This window comes from Paramisgurnus dabryanus, chromosome 15 (assembly GCF_030506205.2).
Source record: "Paramisgurnus dabryanus chromosome 15, PD_genome_1.1, whole genome shotgun sequence".
Taxonomy (NCBI): domain Eukaryota; kingdom Metazoa; phylum Chordata; class Actinopteri; order Cypriniformes; family Cobitidae; genus Paramisgurnus; species Paramisgurnus dabryanus.
Window position 1 is genome coordinate 8,358,504 of NC_133351.1, and position 25,691 is coordinate 8,384,194.

The following is a 25,691-nucleotide window of genomic DNA, read 5'->3' on the forward strand; positions in this document are numbered from 1 at the left end:
TTATCGTGAACGTATCACCTGCAATAATTCGTGCAAAATTGCACAGATTGTCAGTGAACTACACGACTGTGTAGTAAATGCCGCTCCATCTAAGACGCTTGGATAAGTGTCAGAGATGGTTAGATTCAAATAGCACTAGGGCTGGACCAGAATATTTGATCATTTGAATAATCGTTCGGTGGGTTGACATTCGATTTGTCCTTTTTTTTTTTTTTTTACGTTATTATTAGCGTTACTCTAGATCCTCAACTAAGCAAGAAGTGTGCTCTATGCTCCCGCCCTCTAGGGGCGCTAAGTGACTGCCAACCGCAAACAACACAACACCTGCTGTTGGCAGATGCTCATAGATATATACATTAGGTTCTAAGCATGCGTCCAAACCGCTGCCATCTTGGAACAGGGGTCTTTTCATAGGAAGTAGCTAGGTAATGCTACTAGGGATGCTCATATCAGTTAATTTTCCCGACCGACAACCGTAGCTTCTAAACCGAACATTAACCGTTAACTGATAAGATTTTAATATGAAATTGTCATTGAGTAAAAATACAGTTGACGGTTGTCTGTGAACTAGTAAAAACAAAACATTTAATTTGAACATGCAAACAGCAGCCACAGATCAACAACAGAACCAGGATTCATACATTATTAGATATTCACGCAACATTACCTTATTAAAAAGCACGCGATCGGTCCAGTAGATTAATATCCAAAGGACAGATTGTCTCCGTTTCATCTACCACAGTGGTCATTTCTAAAGCAGGACGCTTTTCAGAAAGTTTTGGTTTTGCGTCGTCTTTGGTTTTACGTCGTGCAAACAGCAGCCACAGATCAACAACAGAACCAGGATTCATACATTATCAGATATTCACGCAACATACCTTGTTAAAAAGCATGCGATCGGTCCAGTGGATTAATATCCAAATGGCAGATTGTCTCCGTTTCATCTACCACAGTGGTCATTTCTAAAGCAGGACGCTTTTCAGAAAGTTTTGGTTTTGCGTCGTCTTTCTCCGTTTGTCCAAAAAGAGCTAGATGTTTATGGTTAGGGTCAGAGGCCATCAGCGAACGTCTGTCCGGATGTGCGCAGACGGACCGCGTCATCTTGCGCGGACACGCGCGCGTCTCCGTTCAGCTTCCAAACACGCATACAAATGATTTCTCATACAAATGACTTTATCAGACCGTCAGGGCAGCAATCATTTGTGTCATTTACAGGACATTCACAAATTAAAGATAGAAAAGTGGCGAAATGTCTGTCGGCTCATGACGACACACACCATGTATTAACAAATATTTTTTATTTTAACTGATAATGTTAATCGGTCATAATTTCTTACCTTCGGTTAACGGTTAAACGGTCAATGTGAACATCCCTAAATGCTACTAAACCGCCGGTATTTCAAATTCATGGACAATGCCGGACTTTTGTGCCGTTTATGGATGTTAGGCCTACTAGGACTATGCATTACATTTACAAAAAGTAGATTTTCTAAATATCAAAATTTTACATTTTCTCTGAATTCCATGCTTAATACAAAAAACCTTAAAAATCGCATTCATGACAATTTATGGCGATTTTATAACCGTTACACATTTGCCTACAATGACGCTGATGCAGGGTTCCCCTGTTTCAAGATGGCGCCTTTATTTGACGCAGTGTACGTATCTATGGGCAGATGCTAGGCATTAACGCTAATAATGTTGCAAATGATGTTGCTAAATCCAATCGATTTGCTTCACAAGCCCTTAATAGTACAATAAAATCAAAACACGTCACAGAAATTACAATCATATTTAGACATTAAATAATCAAATTACAGACAACAAAAAACTTTCTGCAGATAAGCAAAGTAGTGTTTTTTAGATTAAAACATTTTTTTTTAAATATCTGACTTAATTCAACATCTTGCACAAGACTACTGTTTACCTAAGAAATTTCTGTATACATTGCATAATATTTTCCTAAGAAATTCAAAAATTGATTAAATGATCACTATTCATTCAACCTTTGACCTGCAAACAGTGGCTTATGAGGACCTATGACTTTCCATTTGCACTACCAGTCTTAAAATTTAAGACAGATAATTTTAAACATCCAAGTTTACACTAGAATGTTTAAAACTATTGTACAAAACAAAAATAAATTGTGCCTATATGTTGCCTTAAGTCCTTACCAGTATTGATTAGTTGGTTTCTTAACATATTGACATTACTGTGTGTGCATTGATAACCTCTGTAACAACCCAAATCATTCATTATGTCTTAAGTGCTCACATGCTCATAGGCTGACTCAGGTTTACACTACGAAGTAAACAATTACAACCTTTCCTCAAACGTCAGAGAACTCACATTGGCCACGCCCCCTCTACATCAACATAAAAATAAATGATAAAAGATGCTTGTAGAAAAAACTAATCCTGTTGCATTTATGTAGATATTAATATTAAACGTACGTGCAAATGCATTATACTCAAACAGATGAACTGAACTGGATACATGACGCACCAACCATTATCAACTTTGTGGGTTTGTTTTTGTATTAAAATATCTCTATAAACCCTGGATTGAACATTAAAATCGCACTAACTGCGAATGAATGCGGCACTTTGTATCAAGCGGTTGCCGCCCCAAACATGCATCAAAGAAGTTTGACATGTGCCGATCCAAAACTTTCTCCTAAACTTACCTCTTTCCCGTAAGGGCGCGCTTGCTTCTTCATCCCTGCTCACTTGTGTGATAATCGAGGAGGACGGGTGGTCCATGAGATCCGCAAACTAAAAATGTTTGTCGTTTTAAAATATTTCCGCTGGCTACGTTTGAATTGAAAAAACCCTCCCTGCAAATGCCCCCAAAACTCCAGATAACTTTTACCGCCCGAGAACATACATAATGCGGAACCATACGAGGATAAATGTGATATATGTGCTTTTATAAGTTAGACGAGATAAAGAACATTAAATAAAAATCATAATAAAAAGTTAACTTTTAAGAAGATAACTTTTCACAACATGGAGTTCGGCTCTGCTCTCAATTTCAAGATACAAACATGGAACTTGACGGTTTCAAGGCGACCGTCGTCTTAAAGCGGCAACGACACTGAAGTAAGGCTACAACTTGTACTGAAGGACGTAAAATCAATATTAAACGGTTTTAATAAACAACGGGACACTATTTAAGGTATCAAAATCAAAACACATACAAACAGCTATTAAGTAACTATCTTTAGTACTGTTTAATGTATAAAATGGGACGATGGTCCCACAAAACAAGACTCTCTCAATAAATTCAAAATTATTTAAATGTTTTTTTTTTGTTCGTTTACTACACCACTGAGTATTGTTCTTTTACCAAAAAAACATAATTAATCTACATTTGTACAAAATGTCCCTACTCGTCGAAATCGTACTTAATCAATATGCGTTGCCCCTTTAAAATCTACAAAATCTAGCACGCAAACAAAGTTTTAAAGATCTCATTGCCTCACCGTAAAAGAACGGTCAGTTTTGACTTAAATGCCTTTTATTTAGTGTCCGATTTATGTCATTGTTCAAAAGTAGAGTGTGATTTTAAAATGTATACCAAGTATTGGGCGACTTTCCGCTTATGAGAAAGCGGAAAACTTTCTTGCAAACTTTTTTGTCAGGAGCTGCGCGAGCGGGGAGCTTGAGACCGTCATCAGAATGAAGGATAGGGAGAGTCCTCAAAGTTCGCACACTCTGTCGTGTTGATTACCAAGTGTACATCATTGTTATTCATGACACACTACGCTGCTGTCTACAGTCATCCACCGCATACCATGAGAAAGTTTGCCCAGATTATGAGCTTTGTTACATAATATATAATAAGTCCTTTGTTTTGTTTTAATATTTCAAATATGTTTAGCACTTTTCTATGTTCTCCAAATGTCCAAATGCTTCCATTTATTTTATTTAAAAGTAAAAAAAAATTATTTTTGTTTGTTTGTTCATTTCCTCAAACCAAGAAATTGACATTTGAACAGCAACATGGGCATTTTTTAAGACTTAAAGAGAAATTTTTGGCTTTACGTATTAATAGGCCTATGTAAAATCATAATAAAATGTATAGACTACCTTACAAACATTATCTCTAGTTTACTACAGTTAAAAAATATACCATAGGCCTACTATAGTATGGTTTCCACAAACATGATATCGCTACAAAACCGTGGCCAAACCATGGTTCCTGTAGTAAAACCATGGTTTGCCAGTGGTAAGTAATATGCCAAACAGCCGCGGTTACTAGAAAAAAAAAAACATGGTTAACTTAGATAAGAATAGTGTGCTTCAAAATACGAAAACAGAGAAGCAAGAGTTCAAAACATACAGTCTCTCACAATACGGATTTACATTTTTTCTGACATCATTCTGCTTTTTTTAGTAGCATAATAACAGAGATACAACCCTGTCTGCTGTTATTTGAAGGTCATTTTTGTAAAGTAGCCTAAACCACTCAACAACAAGATGTGTTTCTGCTTGTCCATGAATGAAGTAAACATCTCAGAGGACGTTGATTTATTCTCACACATGCTTTTGATGACATTTTTTTTATTGCCCTGGAAACAGACATAGCCTACCACAGAACCCTTGCACAACATATGTTGTGGAATGTTTCATTTACTTCACTTTATACATATATAACACAACTAATAGACCAACTGATGATCTTCCTCTATGTACTCTCCATCCATAAGCCAAATCTAGGTGGAGGTGGTTCTTCACTAATATCTGCCTTTAGCAGCTCAATGAAGTCTCTCTTGGCCACTACATTGTCTGGGTCTTTGTTTACTACCATCCCATACTACCAGTAATACCACGTCAGGATCTTTTCTTTATATCTATCATTTGATCAAAAGATGAACAGGCCTGGAAGACTACCAGCATAACCAAATCTTTCAGTTCCTGCAAGACCTTTGAAGGGCCTTTTCTCACAGTTCTTTCCTTAAGCTACAGGGACAATAGCATACATTCATACAGCTGAAACATAGAAGACCAGCTGTTAGACATCTACAGTACAGTACACTATTGTGACTCACCAGTGCACTTCTGGTCCTGAGGGTCATTCATGTTCAAAGTGCACCCTGGAGGTGGAGGTCAGACAGCCTTAACTTCAGACATCCATGGAGGCAGAATATACAGTATGGGTGATCCTTTAATAGAGTTTCATCAATGCAAAAAAAAAATTATTTTTAATATTTTGTTCCTATAGCTCAGTTGTGATCCTGGACCACAAAACTTAAAGGAACAGTATGTAGGATTGTGGCCAAAACTGGTATTGCAATCACAAAACATGTGGCTAAAACTGGTACTGCAATCACACAGCTGTGGCCAATACACAAAATGACAACATCAGTTGAGGGCTGCAACTCCACTTTTTAAATGACAATATCCTGGCCAGACCACTGTTGTCAGTGATATAAGTATTTGAAATGAAAATGATTTCTTAATGTCTAGTGACATATCAGGGCCATTTTCTTCCTACAGTTAGCATTGAATTGTGCGCAAATCTTTCAAACATGGTAAGGAGCGTCACATTTCCAGCTGACATTTCCAGCTGAGGTATTCAGACCAATCACAATGTATAGATTAGCTGGCCAATCAGGGAAACAGAGCTTTTCAAATCCGTGCGTTTCAGGAAGAGAATGAAATCTGGAGCTACAAAAATGTACGGTATGTGGAAAATAATGTTTTTTTGGCATAAACCATACAAACACATCATTTCTCAATGTTTTACTATGTTCTTACCTCACAGTCTTGAAATAGAGAAAACATGGAAGTGTTTGGCGGCTTCTAAATTCATTGCTGTTTGGATCCTAAGGAATGAATGGGGCTAGGCTAAATGCTAACACATTCGCGACACGCTGTACAAAGATTAAGTGCATGATTGAAAAAAGATATGCATGTATTAATTCATTTAAGTTGAGGTAAGAACATAGTAAAATATTGAAAAACGGTGGTGTTTTCCTTTAATATCCTAATGATTTTTGTCATAAAAAATGGATAATTTTGACCCATACAATGTATTATTGGCTATTGCTACAAATATACCCGCACTTATGTCACAACTGGTAAAGCATTGTGTTAGCAGTGCAAATGTCATGGCTTCAAACCCCAGGGGAAACCCATACTGATAAAATGCACTGTAAATCAATTTGGATTGCATGAATGATATGATGGAGAGGCTTAAGGATAATCTCGCCTTCATAAATAACCTAGCAAATAACTTTAATCAGAAGAAATAAAATAAATTACTTCCTAATTTCAAATTACAAATTGACCTAATAAACATACTCTTAGATTAAAATGTTAAAGCCTTCAAATACATTACATGTCTGATTTTCAAAACTCCCTGGCTGCCCCCTCAATTCATAAAGATGCAACTGTGTGTGGGTCTAATAAAAGATCAACATGTGTTGTTAACAGGGTTTTACTAAAGACCTGTAAGGCTATAACTGAGGTGCAGTGATCTTAGATGCGAAATGTGAGTGATAATCCCAAATAAAAAAATTGACAGCCAGCGAGACCTGTAAAACTTAGGTTGACTGCATCTGACCCCTGCATTAGGGTTGACTAATTTTTCTTATGTAGTCCAATCCAAATGTTGTTATTGGAAGATCTTTTATAATTAGATCTTGATCTTTTTCGATTACGTCTCATATTTAAATGCAAACAGAGGGATGTTTGTGAAAAATAACGTTTGTTTGAAATGAATGCAGAGTCTGTTCAGTATTGCTGACAGCTGATTTTATTCATGAAAGGTCAGGTTTTCCACATATACACACTTCATTCTACTGTAAAACATTCATGTTATCTCCACATTTTGTCACTGTTTTTCATTCCAAAAAGCTTGAATTAGTTTCACATTAAAGGGTTGATCGGATTGATCACACAAAAATGAAATATAAAACTCTTCAGAGATCCTGATTCTTACTTCAATCTTATCCCATGTTATTATGTTGGCTTTACAAAGCCAACATACTGTTATTTCAGTTGTACTAAAAATTTGATCATATCTAAAATTTCAACAAGAATATCACTCTCATTTAAATAAATAAGCACAAACTGTGTTTCTGAATTCACCAAACAAGCACACTGTTCAAAAATAAATTCAAATAATAGAAACTATGTATGCATAATAACACTGACACAAATACAATAAAATCAAGACCAACAGCCATTCATCCTCTAAAGTAAAATCCTGTTTATAGATAAATAAATAATAACTGGTGTACACTGTTTAGAAAAATATCTCTTCATGTATAGAGATAATTTAAAGATTGATGTTTTGAATTCATTTTAAGTATTAAAGGTGCAATGTGTAAATTTTAGGAGGATCTCTTGACAAAAATGCAATATAATATACATAACTATCAGTGTTGGAAAGTTACTTTAAAAAAGTAATTTGTTATAGTTAGTAAAAGTAACTAATTACCAGGGAAAGTAACTATTGCGTTACTTAAAAAAAGTTCAAATATTTAAAATAACTTGGATGCCCCCAATATTACATATGTTAAATAAATGAAATGGACACTAAAGAGAAACCACAAATTCAACAGATGTGGGGAGACTCTTTCTTCCTGGGCATAAGTTGCATTTTACATAAACATTCTTGCTTTTCACCGCAGCGATGTAAAAGTAGTGCTTATTATACTTTGTGTTTGTGACCGCTACCTTTGAGTTCATTGTACTTGCCATCGTTCTGTCGTTCAGGGTGTGTGAGACTCGGACGGACCGGGCTGCCTTTGAGTGCTTTAAAACGGGGATGGGGTGCAGCAGTAGCGCCCACTGCTCATTGAGAATGATACGTGTTCTCACATCAGCACCCAAAAGTCTCCAATCATGCCAGAAAAGATCGCTAGATTTGGCCTTGTCGCTTTTTTAAAATAAAGTCGCTAAAGGAGTCTAGAATGTAGCTAAATCTAGCGACAAAGTTGGCAACACTGCTCGGACTGACTGTGCATGTGCTTGATTGTGAACTCTACCTCTGGTTGGGATAGAAATTAAGACAGTCATCATACTGCATACTGCAGGTCCCCTTTTGTGGAAGTCCCCATTTTACACCCCCATGTTTCTACGGTAGCCCCAAACGGACCAACTGCTATACAAAGCGCATTTCGTTACCATGTTGTCTCAGCATGTTTGTACTGTAGCAGCTTCCGTAGCTTCTCTATGCTTTCGAAAAAGAGGGGTGAGTGGTGGACAGAGGTGCAACCTTACCAGTAGATGTCGCTAAAATCTACACAGTGCACCTTTAAATCTTAAAATGTTAGACAATACATTTTCCGTTTTCATACTGATATATGACTTCATATACTGTATTATTAATGGTGTATTATCTTGAAAAGTAAGGGAAAATGTAATTGATTAAAGATAATACCTGACAATCAATCAACCAACCAAAAGTATCCCCTAATTCATATACTATATATTAAAATTACATAAAATACTTAAAAAATAAGATTCTCATCACCATTCACTGCAGCAGCCGATGTATATTTTTTAAAACATATTCTAGTTTATTTTAAAAGGACAGAAAATAAAAATAAGTCAGACATCTTCAATCCATCCAAACTCCTTACAAGATCACCAGTTTCCAGGCACATTAACCAGCGTCTCTGAAGTTGATTTCTACATACAGATAACTTTGGCCAACAAACTGTATCATCCTTTGACTGAGATTTTCAACCATTGGTGCTCAAGTTACACTATGGAGAGGAATTATGTATTGATGCATGCTATTCTGATGCACTAAAATCTGCAATACACAATACATTCCTGATGTTAAAGCAGACTTCAACATATAAAAAGTTGAATCGAAGAGGCCGAGAGAGAGAGAGAGACAAACACGGTTTTGAATACTGAAAAAACTGTCACTCCATAAAACTTTAGTTGTCTTAAGAAACAACGCTGACGCCAAAAAAGGCTTTTTAATATTACAATGAATTCAATCCACCCATGTTTAGACTAATACACTTTAGTAAAAGACAAAAAAAATGATATTCGCTGATGGCATTATATCAATCATTTTCATATACAGTATACTGATAATCAACAAGTACCAGTAATAAAAGTATTACTTGTGCCATAAAAACTAGTTCAAAAAACATATACACTATATGCCACAAGTCTCAAGGCCCTGGTTTACAAGTGGAAGACACCACAAAAATACACATTAACATTTTTTTTGCGTCAAATGATGGACTAGATCTTGAATGAGTCTCGAAAGTCACTCTTTCCAACCAAAATGGGTTTAAAGGTCCCGACCCCTCGCAAGAGATGCAATGCTAACCTGGATTCTGGACAATAAACACAATTTCACTGTGCATGCTGGCCACAGCTAGAAGAGGTAAATGCTCCGGCATCTGTGATACTTTTCTCGGCAAGGTTTCCAAGGCCAGAGGATCCTGTGCTTGTTCTGCTTACCCACTGCACATCCCGTCCCATAAAATCCCCACCAGGTGGGTAGTTTATAAGGGCTGAGATCCCCTGAGTCGTTGCGTCTCTCTTTTGACTTTGGAGAACCCTGGATCTTTCTTCTCATCTCTGGAGAATGTCCAGTCGTGGAGCTCACTGAAAGATGGGTGTGGCGGGGGTACCGGGTGTGGATGGGGTCTGTGGGCTGCTCTGGTAGGAACGAAGAAGGACTTTGTGCTTTGTTGCCATCTCGGCCCTGACCTGCTTCTGTTGCTCCAGAAACTGTTTGAGGAGTGTGGTGGTGAAGGTGAGAGTCTGTCTGCGCAATCTCATCAGGTAAGCGTCCTGAAGCCAGGAGTTGTTAAAGCAGTCTTTTATAGTAGGACGGGCCCTGAAACACAACGTGCGACCGTAAGACATCTAGACAATGAGTCGGTGAACACTGCCTTGTTCGAACTGAAAGATATACTTTAATAAATGCTGGGTTATTTGTCAACAAGGGATGAACCTATGCTGGGTTGTTTTAACACAAAATGCTGAGTTGTTTTAACCCATTGTTATATATAAACATTTTCCTGGTTAATTGAACCCAATGACTGGGTTTGTCCTTTTTTTGTACGAATTTGTATGATCTTATCCGAATCTATCTATCTATCTACCGTATTTTCCGGACTATAAGTCGCACTTTATTCATAGTTTGGCTGCTCCTGCGACGTATAGTCAGTTGCGACTTATATGTCAAAATTAATTCATACTGACTAAAATGAACCAAAAGACAACATTACCATCTACAGCCGCAAGAGTCCGCTGCTTCTGTATTTATGTAATTCAATGGATTCAGTGATGTGGAATGACTTCGGGAACTTCGGGAACTTGATTTGGCTTGTTATGTTAATTAAGCCTATTCAGCCTCATGTTCTGTATGCTATTGTGTATCGTGTAAATAACTGCTAATGTTACGTTAACATGTACAGACACCTATTCAGCCTGCTGATCTGTGTGCAATTGTTTAGTTAAATAACTTGCCTTTTCAGATTAAATGTCTGTTCTTCGGCTTGGATTTTGTAAAATTTTTTTTTTAAATAAATGCGACTTATAGTCCAGTGCAACTTTCATGTGTTTTTTCGTCTTCATGACGCATTTTTGACTGATGCGACTTATACTCCGGAGCAACTTGTAGTCCGGAAAATATGGCATCTATCTATCTTTTTAGAAGTTTTTGTGACTATATTTAATAAAACATTTAATTGTACTTACCACGGGTAACTGCACAGGATCTTTTTAAGGAACAGAGAGGCACTTTGGGACACATTTTGGTACAGCTTACTCATGTCAAACTTTGCCGCCTGGATTCTGGCCTCTGTCTCAGCAGGGTTGTTCTCTGTAAACGGCAGTCTTCCACTGAGCCTGAATGTATACATCAAGATAGTTTAGACCCAAACACTACAACATTTGGATCAAAAATAATTACAGGCACAATCTGTAAACTTCTGAAATGCATATGATAAAAGATCATAACGATTTTAAGGGCCATTTTACTGACGAAAATATGGTTGTGAACTAAGGCTGGCCACACAACTGAAAATTTGTAAGCCGAATTGCACCCTCTGCGATCCAAAGGAGCCTGGCCCGATTAGTGTTTTAAAGCAGCTGATTTTTTGTTTAAAAAACATCCGGTTTGTGGTGTCATAGGGATTATTTTGCTGCTCCTGATTGTGTTGGAGCCTCCCCGAAAACGTTTGATCAGGCTTCCTCTGACATGACAGCTGCAATAGCCAATGAGAGCGAGCAAGTATTGAGAAAGAATATCGACGTATAAAATCTTTACGTCTGTGTCGCCCATCGTGGCGTAACATTGATTAAGAGACTTTCAGAGACAGCACTCACATGATGTATGTTACAATGCCAATGCTCCAGATGTCTGCTGGTGGACCCACCACATCACCTTTCAACATCTCAGGGGCTTTCAATAGGTACGGAAACAAAAACACAAATTAAAAGATGCAAAGAGATGCAGAATTATTTCCAAAATAAAAGGAATAAATGATAAAAAACACTGGGATGATAAGGAACAAATTTTAAATCAATAACTACACTGTTAAAAGTGTCAAAATATGGGGCAATTCCCTTTAAAAAGGTCATAATATGTTCCCCATAAGGTACAGATATGTATTTGGTACCAGTATGTACAGTGTCTTTGAGGTACAAATAAGCTCTCTTTGGTACCAAATGTATGAGGTACTAATATATTGACATATTTTCAAAAAAAATATCTGTCAGTGAACATAAGTAAAGTTTTTCAAGCATTGGTTTGAAAATGCCTTGCTTGAAATTTAAAAGATCATAGCTTACCTACATTTATAAAATTTGGGTTTAAATATCAGCATGCCTTGGCATTACATTACCAAGACTCAACTGTACATTTATGCATTTGGCAGGTGCTTATATTTTAAGCGACTTACAGTGCATTCAATCGTTCCATGTTTTGTTTTTTTAACAGTAATGTGGCATTTACACCAGAAGCGGAAGAGGCGGCAGGTGTGAGTGATTTACACGTTAAGTCAATGCAAAGGCAATGTATGGCATGTTCCACGCAAATTGTGCCGGATATTCGTGCCGCCTTAACCAATCAGGAGCTTGCTATAGTAGTGACGTGATTACAGGGAGCAAGTGGAGTCACAGAAGCCCCTCCCATAATGCGAATTTCCACGGGAATGTCTCGAATGACTAGAATATCACGCGCGAATGAAGCAAGTAAACTCAAAATGTTCAAGTGTCCAACTACGTGTGAATAGTGCGTTTTTGCAGCCTCTACCGCGGGTGGTGTGAACGCACAGTAACGCCGGTTTCACACGGCACGCGTGAGTGCATTAAAGCACGTACACTGCACACGTGAGCAGCGCGTGCTCGCGTGGCAGGAGCGTCGCTGAAGCAGCAGTGCTGCGATCGTTTCGGCGTCGCCTCTATTTTTGCTGCGCTGCTCACGCTCAATAAAACTGTCAGTGCATTGTTTATGGTTTAAATGGTTGTGGATTGACGCGAAAAAGTGTAATTTTACCATAAAATCATAAATGTGACGCCAAGAGTGTTTCAAACCGTCATGACTTTGAGCAATTTAAAAGAAAGCAATCAATATTTAAAAACACCAGAAGACTGCGCTGTCATTCACTCTCTTCCCAGCACGAAATGAGTCCTCAGCCGCAGCCGGTGTGAAAGCACAATGGACATGCGCAGCAAACGCTCTCCTCACGCGCTGCTCAAGCTACGCATACGCGCTCCTCACGCTTGCGGTGTGAAACTGGCGTGTTTTCTCTGAAGATTGAACTTATTACCTTTGCGTTAATGCAATACTCTACCCTTTTAACTACAGGAACACTGCTAAAGTGTTATGAGTTGATGCTGAGATGTTTTAGTAGTAGAGAATTATCATCCTTTCAGATAATTTGGATGGTAACTAGGCTGGTTCTCAAACTTTTTCGGGGGTGGTGGCCCCCCTTGTGTACTGTGCATCCCTTCATGGCATTTATGACATAAACTTAAAAATTAATGGCAGGGTCCATGATCTCCGAAAGCCAGTGTTGAAATCACCTAAACAAACACGCCCCTACCCCAATAGAATCTGGACCCTCTTTTGATAGACCCTCTTTGTCAAGCCAACATAATAAAAAAAATGAGCATATAAAAATGTCTTACACATATAGTCTAGTGTTCCGATGCGTGGGCTGTAATGCTTGAGGAAGAGTGGATTGAAGTTCTGTGCGCTACCAAAATCAATGATCTTAACCACGTTCATGTAGGTGACGATGATGTTTTCTGGTTTGATATCCAGATGCAAAATTCTCCGGCTGTGCAGATAGTCCAGACCCTGAAGAATCTGCACAACGTACACCACCACATCATCTTCAGAGTATCTGAATCTAGAGAGGGAGATTAAAACAATGAGCTTCACAATTTCAACATCCAGCATAGAATCGAGACACCAAGTCTAATCCAGGATTAATGACCACATTGTGCAGTACCACAATGCATCACTTGACTGACCTGTCAATCAAACTATAGAGGAGCTCTTTTCCCGAGCAGCACTCTGAAATGAGCACCAGGTAGCGCGGGGTGACGTAGGCCTCGTGAAGGGCCATAATCTTCTCGTGGTGGAGGGATTTCAGGATGTCGTACTCTTGTAACACGACCTGCTTGTTTTCAGGCTCGTACGGCACAATCTTGGCCATGTATAGGTTGCCAGTGGCGTTTTCTCGACACTCTCTGATAACACCGAACCGACCTCTGTAAAAGAGAAAACAGTATGTAAGTACATATCTTATTAAAAAAAGTGATAAGGAGAGGCGGGCTCAAAAATTAACCAGGTTTGACCAGGGACATGCCCCAAAATAAACTTGGTTTAAATAAAACATAGTGGTTCAGTGACCTGTTTGCTATAGACAAAAATTTACTCTGAAAAACTCGAACTTAAATAAAATAAAAATCTACCAGAAACACCAATACAGTCTCCTGAAGATGCGTATAAATAGCACGAAGTGTAAAACTCGTGCAATACATACGCCAGTCCTTCCCATTCACTTAAACGGTGCATCTTTTTTTGTCGTTTTATTTATTGGTTTCTCAATTTTTTTCTGTTTTTTAAACCATTTTCGCTTGGGTTTAGGGTAAGATTTTAGATTTGCTTAATGAGGTTATTTAATATACAGGTTTCTCCATGTTTTTGTCCATATTTAAGCCATGGTCGCTTGGAGTTGGTGTTAGAGTTGAGGTTTGGGTTAGGATGTCATTTTTATATAACAAAAAGTTGTTCTAACCCTAAACCCAAGCGAAAATGGAAAAAAATTGCAAAAAAATTGAGAAACCAATAAATAAAACGACAAAAAAGATGCACCGTTTAAGTGAATGGGAAGGACTGGCGTATCATATGCACGACAAAGTGGAATTTGGCATATATGTATTGCACGAGTTTTACACTTCGTGCTACAGCATTTATACGCATCTTCAGGAGACTGGGCTGGAAACACGGTGCATAATAGCTTTACTGGACTTTGGATTTTAGGTAACGCTAACTGTGCGTTCACACCAGACGCGGAAGAGGCAAAAATATGCTATTCGCGCATAGTTGGATGCTTGAACATTTGGAGTTTAATCGGCACAAAAATCCGCTTTTCCGATTTTTTCAACGCTCAATTCGTGCGGAGCGCGTTCCCTGCCATACGCACCACACCTTCGCCGCAGGATGCCTACTCGCGTCTCCGCATTGACTTAACATGTAAATCACTCTAACTTGTTGCCTCTTCCGCATCTGGTGTGAATGCACCATGAGTAATCATTAATTTTATAATTAAAAATAATATTTTCATTTTAAATGTCAAATATTGCTACTTCATAACACATCCTTCTGACAACAAATAAGGAATCAAATCACACTTACCTTGCTTTCTCATCCATAAATGTGTAGGGTTTCTGAGGCACTCCCTGCCGTAGTGTGGACTCTCCGGGTTTTCCCAAAGGAGTCCTGCGTCCTGTAGGAGTCATGCGTCCAGATGGAGTGGCTCTTCCGCTTGGGGTCATACGACCAGGTGTTGTGGTACCCTCACCTACAGGACTTAAACTTGTAACTAACACCACCGGTGGCGACAGCGTAGGAGCCGAGGTTTTGGGGGCGGCTGGGGTCACATCTGCAGCAGTGGTGGCCGGCACATACATTGGCACTGATGAGATGGGCTTGCCGATGGTGGGCGGAGGAGACACGAGAGGGGGCGGAGACACGGGAGGAGTTCTGGCTGAGGTTGTGATCACAGTGACAGGGCTCAGAGGTTTGGGCAGTACAGCGGGAGGTGAAGGTTTTGTGGGAGGAGGCGGAGCTGCTGGGGAGGGTTTGGCCATGGTGATGTTGAGAGTGGTCTTGGCTTTGGCCGGGGTAGCGGTGCCAGGAGCTGGAGGTTGGGTATCAGGTGCAGTATGGTGGGTGGGAACAGGGGGAGCAGGGGAAGGTGTAGCAGTTGAGGCAGGTTGAGCGGGAGTAGAGATGGGTTTTACCGGCTGTATGGTTGTAGAAGGGACAGAAGTCACTGGTGGAGATGTTTTAATGCCAGCAGGCTTTATTGCAGGTATGGTCATGGTAGATGTCACCACTGCAGGTACAGGAGCGGATGGAAGGGTTTTAACTACAACTGTACCACTTGACTTTTGGGGTGCTGTGGAAAAGAAATGGATTTAAAAAATCAGTCATTTAAAATTTATTTTGAAAATATGCTCATTTTCAGGGGACTATTTTCGGGCAGTACGTAATATCACTACGCCTGCGGCAGCCATGTTACTTCAGCAAAGTCCCTGATTATTACGCCAATTTGATCGTATAGTTTCTAGCCACATCTGACTAGAAAATCGCAACTTTTAATTTTCCGTCTTCCTACAGAAGAGTCAAGTTTTAAATAGAAAAAAAATATCAAAAACTCTTTTGTTATTTTTTAGCGCCATGCTAATGGTCTAATCAGATTCAATGGATTATGCTAAGCTATATGCTAAAAGTGATAGCACCAGACCCGGAGAAAGGCTGAATGGATTCCAAAATGGTAAGAATCATATGTTTAACTCAAGGGGAGCTGTAAAATGAGGATATTTAAAAAAAAAATGGAATGTCCCTTTAAGAATGGCTAAAATGCCAGGTTGCTTCAAACCATGGTTGGGTAAAATATGAATCAACACAACCATTGGGTTGAATTAGCACAAAAAGGCCCATATTTTAAGGTGCTGTAGAATATAAAACTGTATTTAACTAAGCATAGATGAATAATAAAAGTTCTGTACATGGTAATGACATATCCTGAGCCTCAAACACGATTGCTTCCTCCTTCTTATGTAAACCATGTGCACGCAAAAGACCGCTGGAAAACAAATCTCAAAATAGCACCAACTGTGATGTTACAGTTGAGATGTATGCTCCAGCATTAAATTACACATTAAATGAATTACAATATTGTTACAATGCTAAAAACAATGTTGTGACTGCTGAGTTAGTGCTATATGCTAGTTAATATGCTATATGCTAACGTTAAGGCTGAAGTTCTACCCTTGACGTTACAGTTACATTTTTGCAGGTACATACTAAAATATATCATAAACTTACCACTCAGAATTGTCCATTAACAATCTCTAAATAATTGATTATCCTCAAATTCTGTATCTTTGTCTGATACAGGCTCTGTTTGCACACACACAGAGCTACTAAAGGAGCTGCTCTGAAAAACAGCCAATCAGAGCAGAGCTCAAAAATGACTATTCATGACCCTTTCAAATGAGCCAATAACAGACCATTTAATTCTAAAGGCAAATCGTAGAGTTATAGATGGACATGTAAAATAATTTCTGGATAATTTTTGCACTTAATAAGACCACATACCTTCTTTGTAGATATTAGAGAACAAGTTAACATTTATGCGTTCTTTGGCACCTTTCCCTCAACCATACTATATTACTACTATATATAAAATTATGAGCATTCAGTTTTAATTAATGACTTCAATTTAATTTGAATATAATTTGACATGTCCTTACTCAGTCAATAGTAAAGATATCAAGGTTACATTTTAAAGAATGTACTTAAATTTTGTAGGAAGATTTTAAGCAAATCACAAAAAATTACTTTAGCTGAGTTTTCACAGACTATGCCACATATTAGATAATAAATTAAATGAAAATGATCAACCTTTAATTTTATGGATCATGGTGAAGAGCACTTCATTTTCCAAAATGTTTTAATTTACTCCCAAAGTGGAGCCAAATAACATAGCAGGGTGACATTCTTGTGATATCATAGGTCTTTCAGTATATAAAACATTACTGTACCTGTCGAGTCCAGGACAACTTTATCAGATAAATTGCTGTAAGGTCCTTGGCCAGCCTTGTTCACACAGGCTACTCTGAACCTGTATGTGGCACCCATTGGTAGGTCCATGACATTGTAGTAACAGTCAGCCACACCTGTGGCCACCATTAGCCAGTTACTCTCACCTATCAATAGAAATGTTATGATGATCTTATATTATACACTGATAATTATAACAAACATAAAGAACATAATCAGTTGCAATACCCATCATAGCCAGGTGAGGGCACAACAGCAACTGTATGTATTATATTACTACCAAAATATTATATACTAGGGCTATAATATACTCATCCTCTTCCAAGAGGTATTTGTATTGAACTTCTCATATAATTGCATCCCTAAAAGGTTCCTCACTGTTGGATGAAAGCTAAATGCCTAAATGTCAATACTAAATGTATGTTATCTCCATTACATATACATATCTCCAGTATCTCCATTACTGATCATTTAATATACTTACTTAAAAATTGACATATTCTTCTATATATTCAATATACACACATATATGAAAATAAATATGTTAGTTGTTTTTTTAAATAAGCAAGGTTTGAAAATTTAAATATATACTATTTGAATATATAAGCGTTGACTATTTATATATATATATATAATATTTGAATATATAAGCAAGCGTTGAATATTAAGCAGGTTTTAATTGAATAATATGAATTGAATTGACCAACCCTCTGTTCGTCTCTCCAGTGAATATGTGCATGGTGCTGTAGTGTCGTAGGGTCTCCATACGACCAAGGCAGTGTTCCTATACTTCTGGGGAACTTCAGGTGTCCCAGGACTATTAGGCAGACCTAAAAAAGGATTTGATATTTATATGAATGTCTTGTATAAATGCTTAGTGTACTATAATAGTGTAGATTTTACAGAATAGCCTTGATTGTTCAAAACGTTTGGTACTGTGGTGACACAATTACTCCGTGAATTTCCATAACATTTGTTCATGATTACTACATCAGGATTAATAACATTTTAAAGAAATTACACTTTTTAAGCTGACTACTGTACATGATGTTTTCAGCCCTGCTAGTGAGTCGCCTCAGCACTGAGCTACAATTTAGTGAAGTGAATAATTTATGGCCTTCTGTTCCAAGAGAAAATGCACAATGATAATTGAACATTATCCTGTTCATGCTGAAAGCCTGAGCCAATGGCATTCTGCTCTTAAAAGCTCTTTTCTTGTTTGCAGCTGTGAGTTTTGCAGTAACTGTAATAAAACTCATTTCTTTTACTGGTTCCCTGTGTTTCACTTTATCTCTGTTTTTGTCTACTCTGAGGTTTGAGAAATGCTGAAATGTTGCAATTGCAACCATGAGCAAAGATAAATAAATAGACAGATACTTTATTTATCCCAGTGGGAAATTTACATTGAATATGTGGGGGGGGGAGAGGGGGGCAACAACCCCCACACTTTTAAATAAAGATGATTCTGCCCTCAATCTACAGTAGTAGTATAGACAGCTTTGTTCCTTAAACTTACGTGCGAGAGACACAACACTTGTGCTGCTGATGGAGGCCAGTGGGTTGGTAGCCACACATTCATATACGCCTGCATCCTTCTTAGTAGTCTTCATAATCATCAGCAGCTGTCTCCCATCAGGGCAGGATATCATGTTCATCCTCGGGTCAATCTCAAGAGGTTTCTTATCTGAGAATAAATAAAGCACCAGAGAGTTCCTTATGAACCTTTACTTTAACAAAGCCACAGCATTTTCTTAAGTTAATGTTAACATTTTACACCATGACTTTCTGGTGTTACTTTGACCTGACATTTACTTGGAAGTGGAAAGAGCTTCTATATATAGCCAAAAATAAACTGCTTTGGATGTGTCAGCACCTAGACTAATAATACACCTTGGTTTAGTACTCATGGTACAGAAAAGGTTCACTATAGACTCTCATGTAACATGATCACTCACAAAAGTAATCTTTTGTTTAAGTTCATAGACGTGCCCTTAATTACATACTTTTTTCAATAATGGAAAACAGATATCATTCATTGTGAAATTGCCTTTTTGTGATATACTTTGCTCGACAATACACTTCAAAGACAATATCTTTATCTTGATCTTTATTTTTCCACAGAAGTAAAGATTAGGATTTCGAATCAGACCTTTCATCCATGAGATCTGTGGGTGAGGACTGCCAGCAGGGAGGCAGCTGAGAGTGACGGGATCTCCTTCCAAGAGTACATGGTCCCTCAGTTTAATATGGAACACAGGTGGGAAGTCTAATTGTTGAGAGAACCAGTGAACAGATCCATGAGATGGGTACAATCATTTATTTTCCATAGCCATGTTGATCCATATGAATAATTGATTTAATAATAAACATAAAAGCAGAAGAAATAAAACAGAAGCTACGGTAAAATACACAAACAATATCTGAAATACCAGATGCTAGCTGAGTGTATTTGCGAGAGCGGAGAGAGCCATTTTCCCTGGCGATGGAAGCTGGGATGTCTGGTTGGGAAACGGTCTTGTCTCGTTTTCCTCTTGACAACCCCCAACGGTCCCACCGTGATCTCCGTTCAGTTTCTGCACCTGGAAATAAAATATTATGGGCTTTAAAGTCAAGAGAATTGAAGACAGCACAGCCCTGTATTATTTTTTTAAAAGTTTCACAAAAAATATCATCATGTGACACATGCAAAACCAACTAAAGATTCTTTCAAATTTCTGTAAAGATTATTTTTGTTCTTCTGAATACAAATAAAGATTTTTTTGAAGAATGTTTGTAACCAAGCAGATTTGTTTGGGGGCACCACTGAATTCCATAGTAGGAAAAAATAATACTATGGAAGTGAAGGGTGTCCCAGATCGGTTTGATTATTAACATATTCCAAAATATCTTCATTTGTGTTCAGCAAAACAAAGAAAATGATACAGGTTTGGGACAACATGAGGGAATGTATTTAATAAGAAAAAAAGCATACTCTTAACAGCTGATTCTGACTGGATGCTTGACATGGAATCTATAGATTCGGATGAAGCCCCTTTTCCTGACTGGGTGGTCAGCTGGTGCTGTGGGACACCCATCTTCTTCAGACTTCCTCCCTCTGAGGAGGTACGCCTCAGTATAGAGAATATAGGTGTCCTTTTGACCTCCGTCTTGCCTTCATTGTCGTCTATTCTCTCCTCAGACTGACTCCTAATCCTAGTGGATATGCTTGCTATGGTACTGCCAATTTTCTTGCGCATGGCAAGAACAGGTGACTCAGATGGCACTTTGGACTCCGGCTCTGGGGGACTCTCAGGGCCTCCATCCATCCTCATCATCTCTATCTCCTTCTTGTCTTGGGATCCTCTCCGTCCCAGTGCCCAGGATAGACGTCGCCTGGGTGTTGCAGCCTCCTCCTCTTTGACCTTATCCTCCTTTCTCTCCAAGGATGGGGATCTTTTTAAGCGCATGGAGAGTCTCCTCATGAACCCAGGGTCCTTTTGTGCCTCACGAAGATCCTGAACTGATTTGGACTTTTCTTCTAACCTCCTGTTCACAAACTCTAATGGAGCTCCAACAGGTCCTGGGCGATACATTTCCTCTGTTGTTTCAGGCGCAACAGTGGCGGGCTTTTCTTCTGTCTTTTGCAATGAGAAACGCTTGAGACTACGAGTTAAAGAGGATTCACGCTTCTTAAACCGAGCTTCGAAGACCTCCTCAGATGCAAGATCCTGGATGTTGCTTCCAAGAGATGGGTCTGGCTTAGGGGAGGCACGAGTGGGAGTTTTTGGGGGACTTGGTTCTTTAGGAGGGTGCTCTGTTGATGCAACCCGAGAAAAGACTGCGGGATGTTCAGTCCTTTGATGAACTTCAGGTTTGGTTGACAGAAGGGTCGGTTCAGAGGTGTGCCTGGAAATGGGTGCATACACTGGAACTGATGGTGGGGTGGATGATGGTCTAGTAGGTGGCACTGGAGAAGGTTGGCTAGATGCCTGAACTGATGGGACCATGATGGTCTGCATGATACTGGCATACGCTGAAGTCCTACCATCTGGGAGAACGGTGCGTGCAGGGAGAGAGGGCGCCACGTAGGGTGATGAGACACTGTGAGGAATGTTAGCTGGGGCAGTTGCTGGGGTTACTGTGATTGAGCTGGCGGAAATTGGAATCTCTATAGGCTTGACTAATGCATTTACCTCATTCTTAACTTTAACCTCCATCTTTGGAGCAGTAGGCTCAGTATCTTTCTTATGCTTCATATCTTCTCTTTCTTGATCATCCTCAACATCTTCCTCTAAAACAGCCATGGGGGCCAAGGCAGTCTCTGGCTTACTTTCAGCCACTTGTTCAGGTTCCTTATTGATTTCCTCTAACTTTATCTGTTCCTTCTCCTGTGCGTCAGCCTCCCTTGATTTCTGATCAACACTATCATCGTCTGCAACACTCTTTAACTCAGTGATCTCCTCTGATTTACTGTCCTTGTCGTTTGTCAGCTCCTTTTCCTCATCTTTCTCGTATTTCTCTGGCTCTGGTGTTGGAGCTTTGGGCGTTACAGGTCGAGAATCCACCTTGACTGGCTCTGTAAGAACAGACATAGATACAGCTTCCTGTAGCCGCCTCTCCTCTATTTGTGCCAGTGGAATCTCCAGAGGTGCACCAATTCGTCTGTGCAAAGGCATGGGTTCCGGATCGCCCTGGCTAAAGGAAGCACTCTTGCGGAGTATCTTGGTCTTTGGGACATCATCTCTAGGTGACTCACTGGATGCCGCTCTAACAAGTGGAGGGTTGCCTGTCCGAGATGTTCGGCCAAATCGCTTCTCGTCGCCCATACCCAAGGTCTCCAGCAAGGGACCTCGTAATCCGCTCATCTTGTTGTCTACAGAGCCACCCCTGAGAAGCCTCTGCCTCATCAGTTCCAATTTCAAGGCGTAGTCTTCCTGGCTCATCTTTGCAGCACCTGGACTTGGACTCCTCCTTGGGAGCTCCATAGATACAGACTTTTGCAAAATTCTTTTTCCATCTGAAGGATTTTCCTCTGTACCCTCTTCTTGTTTGATGTGGAGCTGTAGGGCACTGTCAGCTGAGCTTCCCCTTCGTAGCTCGCCCCTTCGACGTGCTCCCTCCGACACCTCTAACTCCATGCTTGAGCCTCTGCGCATTGGTCTCTTTGCCTGCTCTGCCATGTTGGCCAGTTCTCCTGATTCCTCATCAGATGAGCCTTTTTCTCCTTCTTGTGTAGACCTCTTCTTGCCTCGACCGCTAGCAGATGCAACTCCATCCTCTCTTTTTGATGTCTCTACTTCCATGGGCTCTGACTTTGGATGACTTGACGTAGGCTTCTCAGCATTTCCGTTAAGTTTACCAACCATCTCATCATCTCCCCCAATTTCATTCAAAGACATTCTAGATCCAGAGAATTCCATGTTGAGAGGCATTGGGATAAAAGGCAGCTCATCAATGTCTTCATCAGAATCTGAAGATGATGAAGGGGGTGGTGAGCCTTGTTTCTTATGTCGTGGAATAGCAATGGAAATATGGCTGGTGGAGTCATCCAGTAGCTCAGGTATAGACCTCATTACCATTTTAGATTTATAGTTGATAAGAGATCGCTGTAAGAGATTGGGTGAACATTACAATGACATACTGTTAAAACTTAAAAAATAAGCACTGAAAAGTTATCCGCAAACACCAACTTACCTGCCATTTTCTTCTGAACAAAAACTTTTTGAGGGACTCCGTGCTAATGCTCTTACCCTTATTCAAGGTCTAAAGGAGAAAAGTGTGCATAATAAAGATTAAAGTGTAAAATAACATTACCATAACAGTTCTACAGAGGATTTAGATTGTTCAAAAATATTCAATCTTTCAACAATGTAAAATGTATCTTATGTGGTAAAATGTTTTACAATCTAGCACTTCAAGCAACAAGCCTTAAGGTGCATTTTTTCTTTAACTACTTTCCACTGACATTACCTTGAACCAGGGGTGACGAAGACACTCATTAGCATCAGGTCTCCTGTGGATAAAGTAACATTAAAGAAATTGCCAGTTAACATAAAGTGCTTTTAGCAGTGGGAATCATTTTCTTGACAATAAATTATCAACAGGAGCATAGCGCAGCAGATAAGCACCGTAGTTTCCACTTACAATCTATCAGCCACCAGCAGTTTGATGACGAATCCCTTGGCTTCATGGCAGAGGTCCGTAAACATGCTTTCTTCGAAAGCCACATTATAGTTTCTGATGTTGAGAACAGAACTGCGATCGTTTTCTCCGGCGAAAGGAGAAACTCCAGTGAGACTGCAATACAAAACCTCAGTTAACCTCAACAACGTCCAATTATATTTAACTTCTATTGCTATAACTATTTTGTTGCTTTAGAATTATTGATGTTTATTGATGTTTGGCTTAAGACTTTCACTTTTATTAAAGGGATAGTTTGGCCAAAAATGATATTAAACCCATGATTTACTCACCCCCAAGCTGTCCGAGTTGCATATGTCCATCATTTTTCAGACAAACACATTTTCGGATATTTTAGAAAATGTTTTAGATCTTTCAGTTGATTAAATGTAATGTTACGGGGTCCACCCATAGTCCACGACCTTCAAGTCCAAAAAAGTGCGTCCATCCTTCACAAATTAAATCCAAACAGCTCCAGGATGATAAACAAAGGTCTTCTGAGGGTAATCTGCGCAGTGTTGTTGTAGAAATATTCATATTTAAAACTTTTATAAGCTAAAATAACTACCTTCTGGTAGCGCCGCCATCTTAGTCGCATCCGCATTCAGGATGAGAGCTTACGCAGCCTACGGAGGTTTCTCTGCTGCTGCTCTGTGCCCCCGCCCTCCGAATTTGTCATACGTCACTAAGAAAAGTGCGTACACTACGCTAATACTCTCTCCTGAATACAGAGGAGTCTAAGATGGTGGCGCTACCAGAAGGTATTTATTTTCGTTAATTAAGTTTTAAATATGGATATTTTTACAACAACACCGCGCGGATTACCCTCAGAAGACCTTTGTTTATCATCCTGGAGCTGTTTGGATTTAATTTGTGAAGGATGGACGCACTTTTTTTGGACTTGAAGGTCGTGGACTATGGGTGGACCCCGTAACATTACATTTAATCAACTGAAAGATCTAAAATATTTTCTAAAATATCCGAAAATGTGTTTGTCTGAAAAACGATGGACATATGCAACTCGGACAGCTTGGGGGTGAGTAAATCATGGGTTTAATATCGTTTTTGGCCGAACTATCCCTTTAATGCCACTTGGCATCTATCTATATCTAGACACTAGAAAAGCCCCAACCAAAGAGTTTTGTAACGCTTCTGCTATATTTTTTTTAAATATAATTTAATAAATTAACCCCTTCAGACCTATTTTTTCAGTGTTTAATCAATGTGCCTTATTTTGATTGGTTGATCAGCATTTTTATTGGTTTGAACAACAAAATGAGATGCCCATTCCAGTGGACGCAGGTTCTGAATGGGTTAGCATACATTAAATAAAAAGTTACCTTATAGTAAAGATACCATAAGCTTACCATAAGTATGTAAGAACTCCAACAGGCCTGTAAGAAAAAGATGAAAGATTAACGCATTCATGACACATTAGATGCCGTATACAGATTTGTACAAGAGCTGTTTTGTGATGGAGGGACCAGGTGCGTTACCAGATGTCCGTTGCCTTGGAGACAGGAGTCTGGTTAACAATCTCTGGGGCGACAAATTCTGGAGTGCCATATTTGCAATACTGTGCCTCATCAGGTGTGAATTTTACAGCATTGCCAAAATCACATATGCGGATCTGATCACCGCTGGAGTCTGCCATGAGGATGTTATCAGGCTGAACGAAAAAACGGAGGGATTCAGTCAACACACGTTACTTACTGCAATTACTGCATGCCTATGAAAGGAAAACAGCAATACTGCAAATTACATATTTACCTTGATGTCCAGATGAAGTACATCATGCTGATGTAGATAGTAAATACCCTCCAACAGCTGTCTTACACTGGATCGGATCTGCAACCAACCATAAAGACAATTTCTTATTCAAACGACTTTTATAAGGGCTTGTTACCCTCTCTGCAGAAATTATCCCATTAAAATGTTTCATAATCTTTGGAGTGAATAATATAATTAACTACACTATTAGAAGATAACAGACAGAAAATGTCCACCTGCCAAACACATCAAACTACACTAAAGGTTAACTCACCTCAGACTCCATTAATGTTGATTTCTTTGTTAGCCTTTCAAGAAGCTCCTCATGACATCTTTACATATTGTCAAAGGTAAATCATTGAACACATGTGAGAGAAAGTCTCATTGTGCAAAAATGAATGTAAACATGTATTTTATATACAAAACTACATTTACGCATGCATGTAATAAAGATGTCTTTTCTT

General features: G+C 39.1%; 2 protein-coding genes across 9 annotated transcripts in view; both read right to left on the bottom strand.

The window, feature by feature from the left end:
- The window catches only part of ctdsp1 (CTD (carboxy-terminal domain, RNA polymerase II, polypeptide A) small phosphatase 1), a 38,280-nt gene extending 35,213 nt beyond the window's left edge, over nucleotides 1–3,067 (bottom strand). The window contains exon 1 of the mRNA XM_065252142.2: nucleotides 2,687–3,067. Within this exon, the coding sequence (XP_065108214.1) occupies nucleotides 2,687–2,762 (76 nt within the window). The 5' untranslated portion in view covers nucleotides 2,763–3,067. The remainder of the gene's footprint in view (nucleotides 1–2,686) is intronic.
- Nucleotides 3,068–6,739: 3,672 nt separating this feature from the next.
- Nucleotides 6,740–25,691, bottom strand: part of spegb (striated muscle enriched protein kinase b) — a 126,296-nt gene continuing 107,344 nt past the window's right edge. For all 8 annotated transcript variants that reach the window (XM_065252137.1, XM_065252133.2, XM_065252134.2 and 5 more), the window contains 19 exons: nucleotides 25,502–25,559; nucleotides 25,228–25,305; nucleotides 24,954–25,126; nucleotides 24,825–24,851; nucleotides 23,422–23,574; nucleotides 23,248–23,290; nucleotides 22,972–23,040; nucleotides 20,270–22,883; nucleotides 19,728–19,877; nucleotides 19,448–19,564; nucleotides 18,815–18,982; nucleotides 18,006–18,128; nucleotides 17,280–17,444; nucleotides 14,863–15,628; nucleotides 13,473–13,712; nucleotides 13,125–13,348; nucleotides 11,319–11,394; nucleotides 10,689–10,838; nucleotides 6,740–9,822 (listed from right to left, as the gene is read on the bottom strand). In XM_065252137.1, the coding sequence (XP_065108209.1) occupies nucleotides 9,585–9,822; nucleotides 10,689–10,838; nucleotides 11,319–11,394; nucleotides 13,125–13,348; nucleotides 13,473–13,712; nucleotides 14,863–15,628; nucleotides 17,280–17,444; nucleotides 18,006–18,128; nucleotides 18,815–18,982; nucleotides 19,448–19,564; nucleotides 19,728–19,877; nucleotides 20,270–22,883; nucleotides 22,972–23,040; nucleotides 23,248–23,290; nucleotides 23,422–23,574; nucleotides 24,825–24,851; nucleotides 24,954–25,126; nucleotides 25,228–25,305; nucleotides 25,502–25,559 (5,632 nt within the window). In that variant the 3' untranslated portion in view covers nucleotides 6,740–9,584. The remainder of the gene's footprint in view (nucleotides 9,823–10,688; nucleotides 10,839–11,318; nucleotides 11,395–13,124; nucleotides 13,349–13,472; nucleotides 13,713–14,862; nucleotides 15,629–17,279; nucleotides 17,445–18,005; nucleotides 18,129–18,814; nucleotides 18,983–19,447; nucleotides 19,565–19,727; nucleotides 19,878–20,269; nucleotides 22,884–22,971; nucleotides 23,041–23,247; nucleotides 23,291–23,421; nucleotides 23,575–24,824; nucleotides 24,852–24,953; nucleotides 25,127–25,227; nucleotides 25,306–25,501; nucleotides 25,560–25,691) is intronic.